Source organism: Tigriopus californicus, chromosome 11 (genome assembly GCF_007210705.1).
Source record: "Tigriopus californicus strain San Diego chromosome 11, Tcal_SD_v2.1, whole genome shotgun sequence".
Classification (NCBI taxonomy): domain Eukaryota; kingdom Metazoa; phylum Arthropoda; class Copepoda; order Harpacticoida; family Harpacticidae; genus Tigriopus; species Tigriopus californicus.
In genome coordinates this window covers 14,346,641-14,360,253 of record NC_081450.1, presented here as the reverse complement: position 1 = coordinate 14,360,253, position 13,613 = coordinate 14,346,641, and the positions used below count along the sequence as shown (strand labels likewise).

Sequence of the window (13,613 nt, the reverse complement as noted above, 5' to 3'; positions counted from 1 at the left end):
CCCGTTCATTGATGTCATTCATGAAAGAGTTGCGAGAGCTCCATAATTGGATAGTGGTGAGTTGGATGGGTTCCCCGCCCCAAACGACACCCCGTGGGCCTCGTAAGCACGATCATTCCCCATCAATAACATTTCTTAATTAAGGTAGAAACTCAGCCCGTTGGCTTCCCCGTCCCCCATTCCACTTTCGACACAAGGTGCAGATCACAATTCTAACTTTTATTATCAGGTTTTGACAGGTTGGATTTAAAAACAAAAAGTTGCATTTTTGGTTTACGTTTGATACATAGCGATAATGATGGTTAGGACGATGATGATAATAATGATGATAATTAAAGTCAGGAGACTGTCTGGTCCATTCGCAAGACCAGTCAAGGTGGATGAGTGTGTTGAAATACTGCTTATAAAGCAAGGCAACCTCGGCCATCAATTAGTCTGGAGAGTAAAAACGGTCTAATCATTCATACTTCTTAGGGCTGAAAAACAATATAGAAGTCAATTTTGTTGCCGATGATTGAAGAAACCCGAAGAGAGTTTTTTTTGCCATTCCACCATTAAACATGGTGTAGTTGAAGGGGAGAAGTTACCATTTTATCGAATAAACGTAACCGCATCTCTCACATTAAGGCCAGGGGGGGGGCATGAGTAGGAAGGCTTGAGGGTTGATGTCGTGGGTTCCGTTTGGTACAGGAGCGAATATCATCTCATCAAAATTGCATGGTGGAATAACTCACACGACACAAGCTGAGGCGAGTTGTACATCAACCCGATGGGGAAGAGTTCATTCTTTTTTTTTCGCTCCTTTTCTTTTCTACCGGTTGGTATTCAAGCCGTGTTTCAAAATAAGCCTCATTTCCAAAAAATGTGAGAGGGAGGGTAAAGAGAGAGAGAGAGCGAGTGGGAGAGAAAAAGCCTCGGAGGATCCAAAAGCAGAGCGAGGGTGGAGGGAACTATCCTTCTCCTCCTCCTTCTCGTCTTTTGATAAGGGCATTACGGGCACAAGGATCCGTAGGGCAATAACACGAACGCTATTATCGTTCCTTGTTCCTTGTTTCGTGGAAAGGAGAGGGAGCTTCACAAGGTACTTCACAGATGAAGAAATATATATGTATGGATAAGAAAAACATGGGAAAAGGAATCACTATTGTTCTCACTCCGTGTAGGCTTCTGGGTGTGGCCAGTCGAGGAGGGGGAGAAATTCGAGGGTGGTTTCCATCACTGGGATCTTCGACATGGTAGTGGTAGCCGTTTGAAGTCTTGGAATGTGGATTTCGAAGACTGAATGACGGTCGGGCCATATCTTGGGAGATTTTGGAGGAGCAATGTACGAAAAAGAATGCACGAGGATGATACACACTAACATACACACACACACACACACTCACATACACTGACACTAGTAGGATGGCCATCCTCAGCCCCATTCAATCACTTGCCAAGATGGTATTTTTAGTTCATAGTGCCTGCCTGCCTGTCTGCCTGTCTGTCTGTCTGTCAGTCTGTCTGTTGGGGTGGCTCTTCAAGGGCTCATTCTACGACCTATCGCGAGCTGAGATGGGCAAAGATAACGCTGACAAGGGTTATAAGAACAACACGGAACGGCTGTCTGTCCACCAACGACAAAGCACCCGCGGTCATTGGTTTTTGAACGGGATCTGGAAGCCAATAAAAAAGGGTTTTCATGAGTTTGTTCAAGAGCTCTAATTGAAGTCGTCTATTTATCTTGTTGCTTTGTGGCTTGAGAGGACATCGAGGCTGATGATGAGCGTGTACATTCAACTGTGAACCTTCAATTACCGAGAGATCTCTTTTTTTTTTGAGCGAGAGATGGGGGAGGGAATTTGACGCTAGATATTGGCGTGCTTTGCTGGAAATGACCCCAATGATTCGAGTCATTTTGAGGGGACTAAAAGGCCAAGTCTTGAGTCCACAAGCGAGCATTATAGGGTTTAAGCACTCTACAAGCTCATCGTTTGAAACGAGGAAATGACTGCGACATCTGAGCTCATGGAGAGCGATAGAGACTTCTTGATGTCCATGATGTGTGTACGTATGAACACCACTAAAAATAGGTCATCATGACGAGGTTGCAGCTCAAAAACAAGAGAGGAGCAAGGCTAATACTTTATTGTATGTACATACAGCATCCAACAAAGGCTCCGACAACTTGCGAAACATGCATATAAACATGTCGCTTACAAACACATGCATATAGTACGTGATGGGGGTTCATTCGAGATTGGAAGAAGCGGGACACTTCAAAACGTGTATGGAAAATCGTGTTCATCCATCAAGAACTCCACCAAAAAGGAATAAAGAAAGAAAGAAAAAACCATCCGGACAATGCTCACCTGCACCTTTTGTGGCGAATTTGAAGATTTCTCCATAGTCATTGTAGCCATAGGAGTTCTGGCTGGCCACTCGGGTCATGTAAACCGTGGCCGGCCTCAACTGAGGTAGTGTATAGCCACCGGCATAAAACTCGCGGTCCACGTTCACGGCCTCGATTTCGGCCTCAGTCCACTGAACATCCGTTTCAGCTTTATATTGCACTTTGAAGTGAGTGATGGGCGTGGAGCTCTGGGCCGTCCATTCCAAGGCGTACTGGTCGTAGTTGGGCCCCTTCGGATCGGACTTGAAGTTAACATCATTGGCTTTGCCTGCAAAATGAAACCGGCCTAGATAGAGATCATTGGAAATCGCTTCAACCATCTCCTCCTAGAATGTTGACTTTGAAAGCAGAGAAGCTGAGGTTAAATAAGCACATAGTAGATGATGGCGTCGTCCATGAATCAACAGAACCTAGCCAAGAGTCGGTAATACACATTCCACCCACTGGTAAGAACGTGACGATCTCGAAGGGAGCCCCTGTCCAACCAGCCGCCTTTTATTGCAGGAACGAGGCGTACTGAGACCATGGATATGGTGGAAATGGTAGACACTGTGGTAGCCGGTCTCCATCCTGGTTGAGTGGTTCAACTTGGCGGGGTTTCTGTTCACTTGATGGACATTGACGCTTGAGCAAATGAAAAGTGGAGACGACGATCTCTCTCTAGTTTCGACTGAGAAAACAAGATATTGACACGCCATGTACACAGAGCCCCGCCGTTTGCCACTGACAGCTCCACGATGATGGCCAACCAAGAGGTCTGACAAGCCAAGGGTGATTTTCAAGCTGGGACTTCACTTTTAGATCGAGATTTGCACACTCGTTTCCCCATTTGAGGTCCTTTTCTCTCTCGTTCACTTCTTGTTTCCCTGTTTCTCCACCCCCCATGGCTACTTTACTATCGTCTAGAATGTGACATGAGCAATGAAACCAATGAGCCTGGGCTTGGCTACTTCAAATATTTCAGTAGCAACTCTGCGCTTAAGGACCTCAATGTCCATCAATGTCTTACCGGAGACCCGGGTGGTTTTTTCGGCCTCTCCATGCAAATTCTTGGCTTGGCAAGTATAGTCCCCAAAGGATTCCTCTTTGACATCTCGGAGGAGGAGGGTGTGACGGTTGCCTCGGTGGGTGATCTCATTGGTGGCCGATGAGTCAATGGGGAAACCATCCTTGAGCCATGAGACCTCGGCCCTGGGTGAGGAATGGATCACACACACGATTTCGGTCTCATATCCCTCGCCCGTGTGGATGAAAGTCTCATCCTGATCGATTTCGGGAGCGTCTGAAATGGAGGGAAAACGATTAAAAACCTCGGTTAGAGAGTCGAGCGATCCCAGGCCTGTTTCGGTAATAAGTAGTCCCCCTTCACAGAACCGGAAACCATTCATATCAATTCGCGACAGTGGTTCAAACCTCTTGGCTGGACTGAGATGTTTTTTTCTAAGCGTGGTTGTGGTATATATACGGTACGTTCTACTTTTGAACTGCAGACCTTGGAGGTGGCGGAGCTCATATCAAAGTGTAGCCGACTCTCTTCCATTGAAACATCCATTAGCACACTCCTAATTAAAGTTGGAAAATCTTAATTGCCACGCCAATGACGCGAGGGCAATCCCAGAAATAAAAAACCACCATTCCCACTTGGACAAACTTGGAGTGAGTGCCATACAACTCTTTCCAACCACACATGGAGAGTACGAGTACATCGCACAAAGAGGCGAAGCTACTGGTTGTAATCGAAAGATACCGCAATCCTCGCCAAAACTCACGGCGGTCGACTCCAAATACAAACGTAGGCCATGCTTATCGGAATAACCTGATTTGATTGCATCCCTGGTTTAAAATTAAAACGAAAACCCGATGCAAATTCAATGTGGCGACATGGAGTTGGTTTTCTCCTCTCTTGTTGGTTTCCATTAAGCAATCGTAATTACAGACTGAATAGAGACGACGAATCTTTCTTTTAGTCTCAGACCAAGGGGAGTGAAGATGATGATGATGATAATACCAACCCTGGCACCACACCCATTTGAATCAATGAAGCGGGCGGGGACAAAAGAGTGGTAGGGGGAAATTGAATCAATTATGCAAAATTCCCTCAGACAGAAGCTTAAAAAAGCAGTGGATGGAGTTAAGAAAACCACAAAATCCTTTGGGGGAAGTTAAACTGGATAAAAAGAGGAAAAAATAAGTAAGCCCCATTCAATCAGGGCTGCTTGGGCGGACGCCAAGTACAATACAACGAGGGTTGGCTGTACAACTATATTTGTATTTATGGAGTTCAAGACTGCCGCATTGACTTGACTAACTTTGTGGCAGGCTCCATAAAGATGTGAGTAATCTAATTTACGGGCAAACTTTTGAGTCCCATCAGACTTGGCGAGGGAGAAACTTGGGACACCCTTACATATGATGCCTTCCATTCACTACCACTACCACACACTCTTTCTGAGCAGAGGTGAGAATTTACTTCCGAGACTTTTCCCGTCCTCTGGAAATTAGTGGGTGGCGTTAAAAAAACTTTGGGAACCTGGCCGGCTTGATTTCGTATGTGAAGGGAGCCATTGGAATTATTCGGACTGATTTATGGGTTCCCTGTATGATTTTTGTTCTGTACATATAACCCCTTCTCCCCCCTCGGATTCAACGTATTATTGGTTGCAGTCATTCATGTGAAGCCTCGAACCATGACGAAAAGCCATAAATGAAATCAAATTGTCACCATGACTGGACCAGGCTTTGACTTAATACCAACTTATTTGCTTGGGAGAAAAATACACGAGCTCCAATGACTCTAGTAGAAACAAAATATGCTATGATGCCCCGCCTCTATTTGGCCAATTTCGGGTCCAACCCTACATACGTAGTTGTAATCTTAATCAGAAGACGACTTTACGACAAAATGTAATAGACCATAAACTTGGGCAAATTTGAGCACATTGATGTATTGTCGGCCAACAGGCTCCGTTTTTCCGAAGTAGTGTACTAGACAGACCCCCCCCCCCACATATCCACATCCACACAAAAAATAATGCTTTGGGACAATGTCCAAAACTAAACTAGATTAATGACAACATTAACTGAACGGAGATGAGGGGTCCTCAGTCCTATCAAGAAGTTTTCACTGTATAAAAATGACAGTTTTTTGCCGAAGTTGATCGTGCATCTACATACAAGACAAGGGTGTCCCGTCCAATTTCATGGTTTTACTCGAAAAAAAAACCTCATAATCAGATGGATTATAAATCAGAATCGACGTGGGGACCCCAAAAGGCCAAACATGTCAATGTCCAAGTTTGATTAACTGACACATACGAGTCCGATACTGTACATACAGCCATGCTTTATAGTTGGTCTACATAATGAAAAAAATGTGTGCGTGTGATCCAACTGGTCTGGCCATTTCTTTCTCCTCATCTCGAACGCGTACGCCCTTCCGTCCCCTTTTCCGTCTCCAGGCAAATTACTTTGCAGTTCAACCCCCTCCCTTCATCCTCGGGGGTGAGATACACACAATACGGCGATTCCTTCTCCATTCTCTCGTTTCCCCAGGGGGATTTCAGAAAACTGAGAAGAGAAATTTGTCAATGTTTTGTGCACGGAGTACGAACTGAAAACTCTCCGTGGGTTTCGTCTCACCCTTAAGGGTTGTGCTCTAGGTTCTTAATGAACAGAGGGATTCCAATATCAAGTTCGTTGGGGGCCATGATGCTTCGAATCATAGATATCGAGGGCCTTCAAATTGAAAAACAAAGCGAATTTCACCGCTCGTCTCGGAGGGAAAATATCATCCATTTTTCACTCCCATTTCCCCTCCGCCATCTTCTCCGTTCGTTCGGTCTTCATCATCAAAACAATTACTCAGCCAAACATCACCATGATCATCATGATCTCCATCATGGTTCGAAATCCCAATGATCACTTACGTTGCACATCCAATTTAAGCGTTGTCTCTGAGGGCTCGCCAAAACCGTTGTCGGCTGAGCAGATGTAGTTGCCGGAATGGTGTCTGGACACACTGGTGTAGGTGAAGGAGAGTCCTCGGATGAACTCCTCACCACTTGGCATCTTCCGCTCTCGACGATGCCACTTCACCTCGGGTTGAGGATTCCCTTTGGTCACTTGACAAGCCAATGTGACGGATTCGCCCGTTTGAGCCACGATCAGGCCGCTCTCTGGGATGGACACTACCTCGGGTCGAACTGGAATGGGGATTGGAAGAGAGAGAAGAAAAAAAAGAACCGTGAGTGAGTAAATAAACAGACCGAGGCGGCGAAGGTTTCATAGCGAAGCCCAAAAATGATAATCCGACATCAAAGAGCCCATCATGAATACGCAGCTATTGGGATAATCCCTTCGGCCGCGTGTTGGTTTTTTGTGGCCGGGTTCTTTCGTCACCTTGCCAATCAGATTAAAATCGACCATCTCACATCTGACAAAACGAAAACATGTCCAAGATTGGAATTCCTGACGAAAAAGGACTCTCGAGAGTATTGTAGAATTGTAGATATAGGAAAGTGTGTAGAAGGTTCATTCCTTTTTTCCCAGGCAGATTGTTCCATCTAATTAGAGCCCACTGCTCACAAACAAGTCCTGATCGACAGTCATGATGATCTGGGGGTGATTACCTCATAAATAAATACCATGGGTGCACTTTGGGAAAGAAATCCCCGCTCCACGAAACCAATGAATGCCATCCAATGATAACGAGACGCATATGGGCGAGTGGCACACGTTCAAAACCCAAGCGGGTGGGTGACATGTTATCTCTCCCAGCTACTACAAAACAGCATTCATCTCCGTCCCACGTATTGTATAATGGTGATCATGAATTAAATACAGACCACAACGGAGACCATAGTTTAATACACGGGCGCTTTGGCCATGGAAGTGCATTTCACGAAGATAATTCCACACTCCCAAGCCAGCATGATTGACATGTTGTAGTACGTACATCCATCGCAAAGGACCACTCGGCACCAGTTTAGTGACAGGCCATAATTATTGATGCCAAAACCGTCCCACACCACAAACGCTTTGTAATGGGGCCATCCATGTTGACGAACCTGTATCGATCTGCTATTGATTTCGGATTCATTATGGTTCACTCACAACCGAATGTCTATCTGTGTACAGTGGTACGAGTGGTGCGGGGTATTATGGGGAATGGGGATGACACAAAAAGATGGGACCATTCTGGAGCGCCTGATGCGAGCGAAAATGCGGTGACTGAAAAACGATTAATTTGGGTTGGAAAGAGACAAGCCGTTGAAAGTGGACGTAATCAGCAGCCGGAAAAGAATCGCAACCAGCGGAGATTTCAGTGCCCCGTTGACCTCTTTTGAAGTCCAGGTTTTGAACAGGAACCAAAAGCATTAATCTTAATCAGGGAACATAATGAGTCCTCCTGTCAAAGTTGGCGAATGAATATTTTTGGCAGTTAAGACAACCCCTAATTTGGAGGCGAACTGGGAGGCTAAAAGTTGTTTACACTAACATGCCAACATTTGATGGTAATGATATCCGTATCAAATGGACCATTAGTATCGTAAAACCCCTTGCTGTTGATCACACAGTTCCCCAAAGGTACGATTTCAAAATCATTATTTGAGCGTTCACCAAAATAAACACTCTTTCACTTTTTTTCGTTTCGGATAAACCTCTGGATGTTCATTACTGTACTGATAACATCAGTCAATTACAATTACAATGGATGATATTTCAAAACGGAGCCAGCGAAAGCTGCAATTTACTCTGAAATTGACAGAAGATCTCAAAGATTGTATCCCAGAAGTTCTCGCGGAAACCTGAATCAGTTAAAACCCGAATAGCTGCTCTTTTCTACAGTGAGATGAGGGGGTAGGTAACTGAGCCCAGGAAAACACGATTTCATGACTAGATTGGTATTTCTCTTTTGGGCACCTGTCACTGCAGTGATTGAGGTAGAAGAATCGGTCTGATTATATGACATGATTAGGGGAGAAAACATCGGGTTTTTTCTCACCCTTTGGAGTTTTGAGCGCACCATATATGAGCTCGCCAACGGGCACAAATCTGACGAGAAAGAACATCCCAAAACTTATGAAATGAGATGAGAACAAGTCGTTGGTGGCAGCCAAGGCGAAATTCGTGATTTCCAACAGCCTGTCTAGACGTGTCAAATGGAAGCTCACGCCATCTTCAACATGGTCGGTCCCAAAAAAACGCACAACAGAACGAGTCGTCTTCATCCTGTCGGTTCAATAATGAAATGCTTCCTTACCTCATTGACTTGATGGGAGCGTTTTTTGCGCTCTCCTCGTCAAAATGAGGGTGGGGTAAAAAGTGTACGAGTGTTGGTAGTACATACGGTACTTATCCAATGCATGGAGATTGGACATTCTGGGTTTCAGAGAAGTTCCACCTTCAGGTGTATTTCCACTAGAGAACAATGCGAAACGTGTTTACTCTAGCTTTTTTTTCTTCTCCCGCATCCTAGGCTAATGAGTTGTTCCAAGATCCCAGGAAATGGCCAATATGTTCTCCTCACTCATAAGTCAAATAAGGCAAATGTAGCCACGTGTTTGTGGCGAGCAGCTTATTAATCGTCAATGCTCTAAATGGCGGTCCGAAAACACGAGATCTCATGATTATGACCTCAAATACACAAGTCTAAGTTGTTCATATGAGACTTTTGACACGAGTCAATCATTAATTTTCCTGTCTTCTTTTCAGAGGGGAACACTGCACTAAGAGGAGACGGAGGAAGAATCGGAGGGAAAAGCCAAAGCTCAGTCTTCCCCCATACTACTACTACATACTACCTCTGCTATGAATGTGAGTAATGTGAAAGTGGTCAACAACATCGCTTAATGAAACGGATGAAATTGCAAGAATACGGAAAACACAACCATTAACGCCATTACGTCATCACCATCATGAAACCAAAGGAAGAACCTCGTCGATCCAATCCAATTCCATCAGGAGGGGGTGGATTGGCTTCGGTCTTCCCTGGAAAAAATCCCCCGACCTTCTGTTAAGAGGCAACAAAAAGCCAGAGAAGGAAGCAAAATAAGAATTGGAATGCAATGCTCCAATGACAGAGGAAAAGGTCCCAGGAAGCTTATATTATGTAGAGGGAGTTGAAAATATATATTATTATTTTTTTCACCCGGATTTACATCCTATTTGCATTGCATTCCCGTTTTAATGCCGGTAACAAAATCAGTGATGCATACGGGGTGCTGAGTATTGATTTCCTTACTAGTGAATGGGGGAAATGGCTCCAACAGTTCCCATAACTTCAGGTTCCTAAAGAGCAGAAAGAGACCAACCAGACCACGAACAATCCCCTCAATTTACCCAATTTCAACCCCCTAAAGTTTAATGCCCTCCCAAATGCAAGCATGTGCAAATTTATCACTGGAAAGCCAAGGGACACATTCCACCCTCTCATTGGATAAAGTAAGATTCTGTGTGGAACTGATTGGGGACCATTGGCATCCAATCCAACTGGTTCCCTCTCAGATAAGTTGAAACCTGGGAAAAGTCCAGCCCTATGATCTATGATTTCGATTCCTTTGGCGTGGGTATTTATCATCCAGAAATACGTGCAATTCGTGGAACTACCGCAATAAATAAAAGCCATTGCCAAGTGTACAAGCAAGTGGGATCAGTCAGGTTTGAAGGGACTGGGGGGACGAGAGGTGGGGTTGCTTCTGGGAATGGGACAGGTGTGGGATATCGAGAATTAATTATGGAACGAGTCGCCGGGAGATTTATTGACCCAGATTAGCGAGATGTGGCATTGTAGATGGACTGGCTGGCCTCTTATGGCTATCAAAAACAAGACAAAGATTCATCGCTTTTGGAGTCTTGTGACAACTTGATTGGTCACAAGACAGAAGACAGGAGATGAATGGAACATTAAATGAAATGAGTTTGATCCCATGGAAACCGTCTAATCCCATCGTGTTGACACCGATCATGCCACACAAACCGAGAAGTAGCGTTAAAGCGAGTGAAAAAGGTGCTGAGTGGGCCAAAAAATTGCGACAAAAGCAAGCTCATCAGAATTCAGCGGCATTAATGAACCCGGGAATACCAAATGGCCAAAGTCAACGGGACTCCAGTTTACAACTTCGAGAATACGGTGAATATTTCTTGAGCTTAATGATGTGCAGTCCCAGTTGAAGCGATTGATTGTTGGTTGAAGGACTTGGTTGTATGCACTATGTGTTTGCTCAAAAGTCTGGCGACGGCAATGCGCATTGCACGAAACCCAGGGTAATCTCCAAGGGCTTTTACGACACCTTTGTGAAAACTATACGACCACTGAGACAACATTTGGGACCATGGGGAGACCGAGAGGTAAAAAAAGGTCCTGGCCTGCAATTAGCTCTCCTTTTAGTCAGATCACATTTCAAGCATTTTTTAGCTCCATGGTAATATCAGTAAGACTTTGAGATGGGGCAGTAAGCTTTGTTTTCCAATAAGCATCTGTCCGATGGAAATTTTTTTGATGAAGCCTTTTAATCACCTCGAACAGCAAAAAAAGTAGAGTCTGTCAGCTTCTCATGTTTGCACAACGTATTTAAGCCCTTCGCATGTTTCCACCTTTTTGCTTGGGCTTTACGAAATTTCCAGCTTCAAATCTAAGAGTTCCCTTCAGCTAGAGGGGAAGAAACAAACTCTCATTGTTGACTCGTATAACCTAAGATTTGAATTACAAGCGTATCAATGAAGGCAATTCGTGTCGTCTTCCTCCAGTTGGGAAGCTGGAGTCATCCAAGTGGAATCAATGAAAGGCGCAACCCACACCATCTCAACTACATACGTATTGCATGTAGGGCGAGAATTCCCAATCCAAGTGGAATTTTTCCATTCCAGAGCCTTAACCTTCCTCGACGAGGTAAATAAGTGCATCAGATCCGACGTTTGTCGAAGACATTTGGGAACTGTTCAAAGTTTGGTCGGAAGAACAGCGCTGTCATGGACACGCTTCAAGTGGATAAAGAGACTGGAGACAACTTGGAGGAGACAAAAGAGGAGAATCATGCTTGAACAACGTGTGTCAGAATGGTCTCACTTCGTTCGTTCATTGATTTCCAAAGCGGTAAACCCAGTAAATTTGTCCCTTAGTCGCTGTTTTGGACCATTTGAAGGGTTTCAATCACCTTCACTCAGAAATCAATCGAGACATGTACGCGTACTTGTAATCTTGCTATGGGTCCTTATTCTTGAGCATGTACAGTACAGTCCTATTTCCGTCGATCAATTGATCCCATTCTCAATCACAATCAAAGTTAGCCACCCTCCTCCCGTTCCTCTTTCTCCTCTTCTGCTTGAGTTGTGATTGGTAGCCAGATCCCGAAGCGTTTCGTGATCTCCAATGTTGTAATGGCCTTTCACCAAGTGGACAAATGAAGTTAGTTCAGGGAAGCGTGAAAAAACAAGCTTACTAGGTACTATTTCATCTCGTTTCCTTTTCAGGCGTGCACCCGCTTCTCTTGACTTTTCCGGCCAGGACTTGTTGATGTCTTAAATTACCAATCATACGACCGACCCGCCGATGGCTATGAGGCCAGTAAAAAAATGTCCAGACAATTACGGCACGATCTCTCATCGGATGAATTACGATGAATGCTCTCATCTCTCCTCGATCTCTAGGATACCGCAAACACTACAAACTATACCGAGAGCAATTTTCATTGGCAAGCCCAGCGTTGTGGTTATTACTACTCGTCCAACACAACAGAAAAGGCATCATCGAGCGAGTCCTGTGTGGGTTGTTCCCCTAGACGTATCTACTTATATAGTAGGTGCATACCAACCAAGCCAGTGGCTTACTGTGTGCACTACCAATTGGATAGATGGCAGACCAACAAACCAGCCAACGGACGAACGGACGGAGGAGAAGAGAGAAAACAGGAAATTAGGTTTCGTTGTTGTCTTTTGAATGGCATAGACATTGGAGTTCATTGTGTAAAGGACCTGCTGCTGGTTGGCATAATGCAAAACGCCTTGTTTGACTACTCGCGAGAGCCTCCCATTTAGAACCAAGATGATGCTGTTCCATGTGCAGTAGTCGAAACTAGCACCTCCAAACACATTCCCTCACCCTGATATGTGTGGAGTAGATGGAGTAATGGTTGGCTACTTATAGATTTGCCTGATAATCTCTCGTATAACTTACTTCCGTTGGACGGGTGGACTGGATCTGTGTGTTGTGACGTGGAGGGCAAACTCAAGCTAGATAGAGGAAGTGAAGATGGTTTCAACAGGTTCCTTCCGGACAGTTTACACCTTCAATCGAATTAACACACCCTCCTCGTGGTTGATACGATCAAAACCACTTGGCTTTGAATTATTGAGTACTTTGACCCCCTCTACCCTCATCCTGATATTGAATGGTAAAGTCCATTTGAACGGAAATCACCACTTCTTTCCTTTGAACAACAAGTCTCCGGAGGTCCATGGTGGTCATAGAGGTCTTTCGCATCTCTGGCTCCCTTTCCATTGGGATTGATGTGCTGACTCAAAACGCCTTTTGGTGGAAAAGAGCCGAGACGGCCACCACTGGACTGGATTGGACCCGACGTACGTACGTACATAAAGTAATAGTAAAGAGACGAAGCACCCGGCAAAAGGGACCACGGGGTAAGAAGTAGAAGACGAAGAGGAAAGGAAAACTTGGGGAGTAAGCGAAGATGGAAGGACCCTTCATCTTTTGGGGTCCACTCCTTGCCCTCCATCCATCCAAATAGAGGTGGTTTGAGGGGAGATTTTACTCATCACACGAACTAGCTGATGGCCAGAACCAGAGAAAATTGAGAAGGAGGAGGAGGAGGAGGCCATGGACTTGGGGATTTCTCTCTTCTCGCATTTATATCCTCGGCCAACCAACCGACTGACCAAACCTCATCAGCTAGACTTGTTTCCAAGATCCAACCTAGTGCCAGATTGGACAGTAAATCACTGTGTTTAAGGTGGCACTTCCTTCAATCTTTAAGGGCAATTCAAAAGCCTGGGATCTATTCAGTGGAACACGGGTCTCCGTCCCATTTCCAAAGTGTAGTACGTAGGGAAAGTCTTTGTTCGAAATGATTGCTCACGATTGCACGAGTTGTCCGCGACACAAATCCATCTTCCATCATTTTCCATGAACAATCTCAACCCCCAGCCAGTTTTTCTTCCATCCCTCCGTTGCTCTCGCGCTCAGATCGACTACTCGATCTGTGGA

General features: G+C 45.0%; 1 protein-coding gene across 2 annotated transcripts in view; it reads right to left on the bottom strand.

The window, feature by feature from the left end:
* Window positions 1–204: 204 nt before the first annotated feature.
* The window catches only part of LOC131889964 (lachesin-like), a 32,312-nt gene continuing 18,903 nt past the window's right edge, over window positions 205–13,613 (bottom strand). The window contains exons 4-7 of one of the 2 annotated variants that reach the window (XM_059239205.1): window positions 6,319–6,594; window positions 3,402–3,674; window positions 2,358–2,660; window positions 205–1,655 (exon numbers count right to left, since the gene is read on the bottom strand). In XM_059239205.1, coding sequence (XP_059095188.1) covers window positions 1,540–1,655; window positions 2,358–2,660; window positions 3,402–3,674; window positions 6,319–6,594 — 968 coding nt within the window. In that variant the 3' untranslated portion in view covers window positions 205–1,539. Of the gene's footprint in view, window positions 1,656–2,351; window positions 2,661–3,401; window positions 3,675–6,318; window positions 6,595–13,613 lie in introns of both variants that reach the window. The other variant, XM_059239203.1, reaches the window with a different exon arrangement.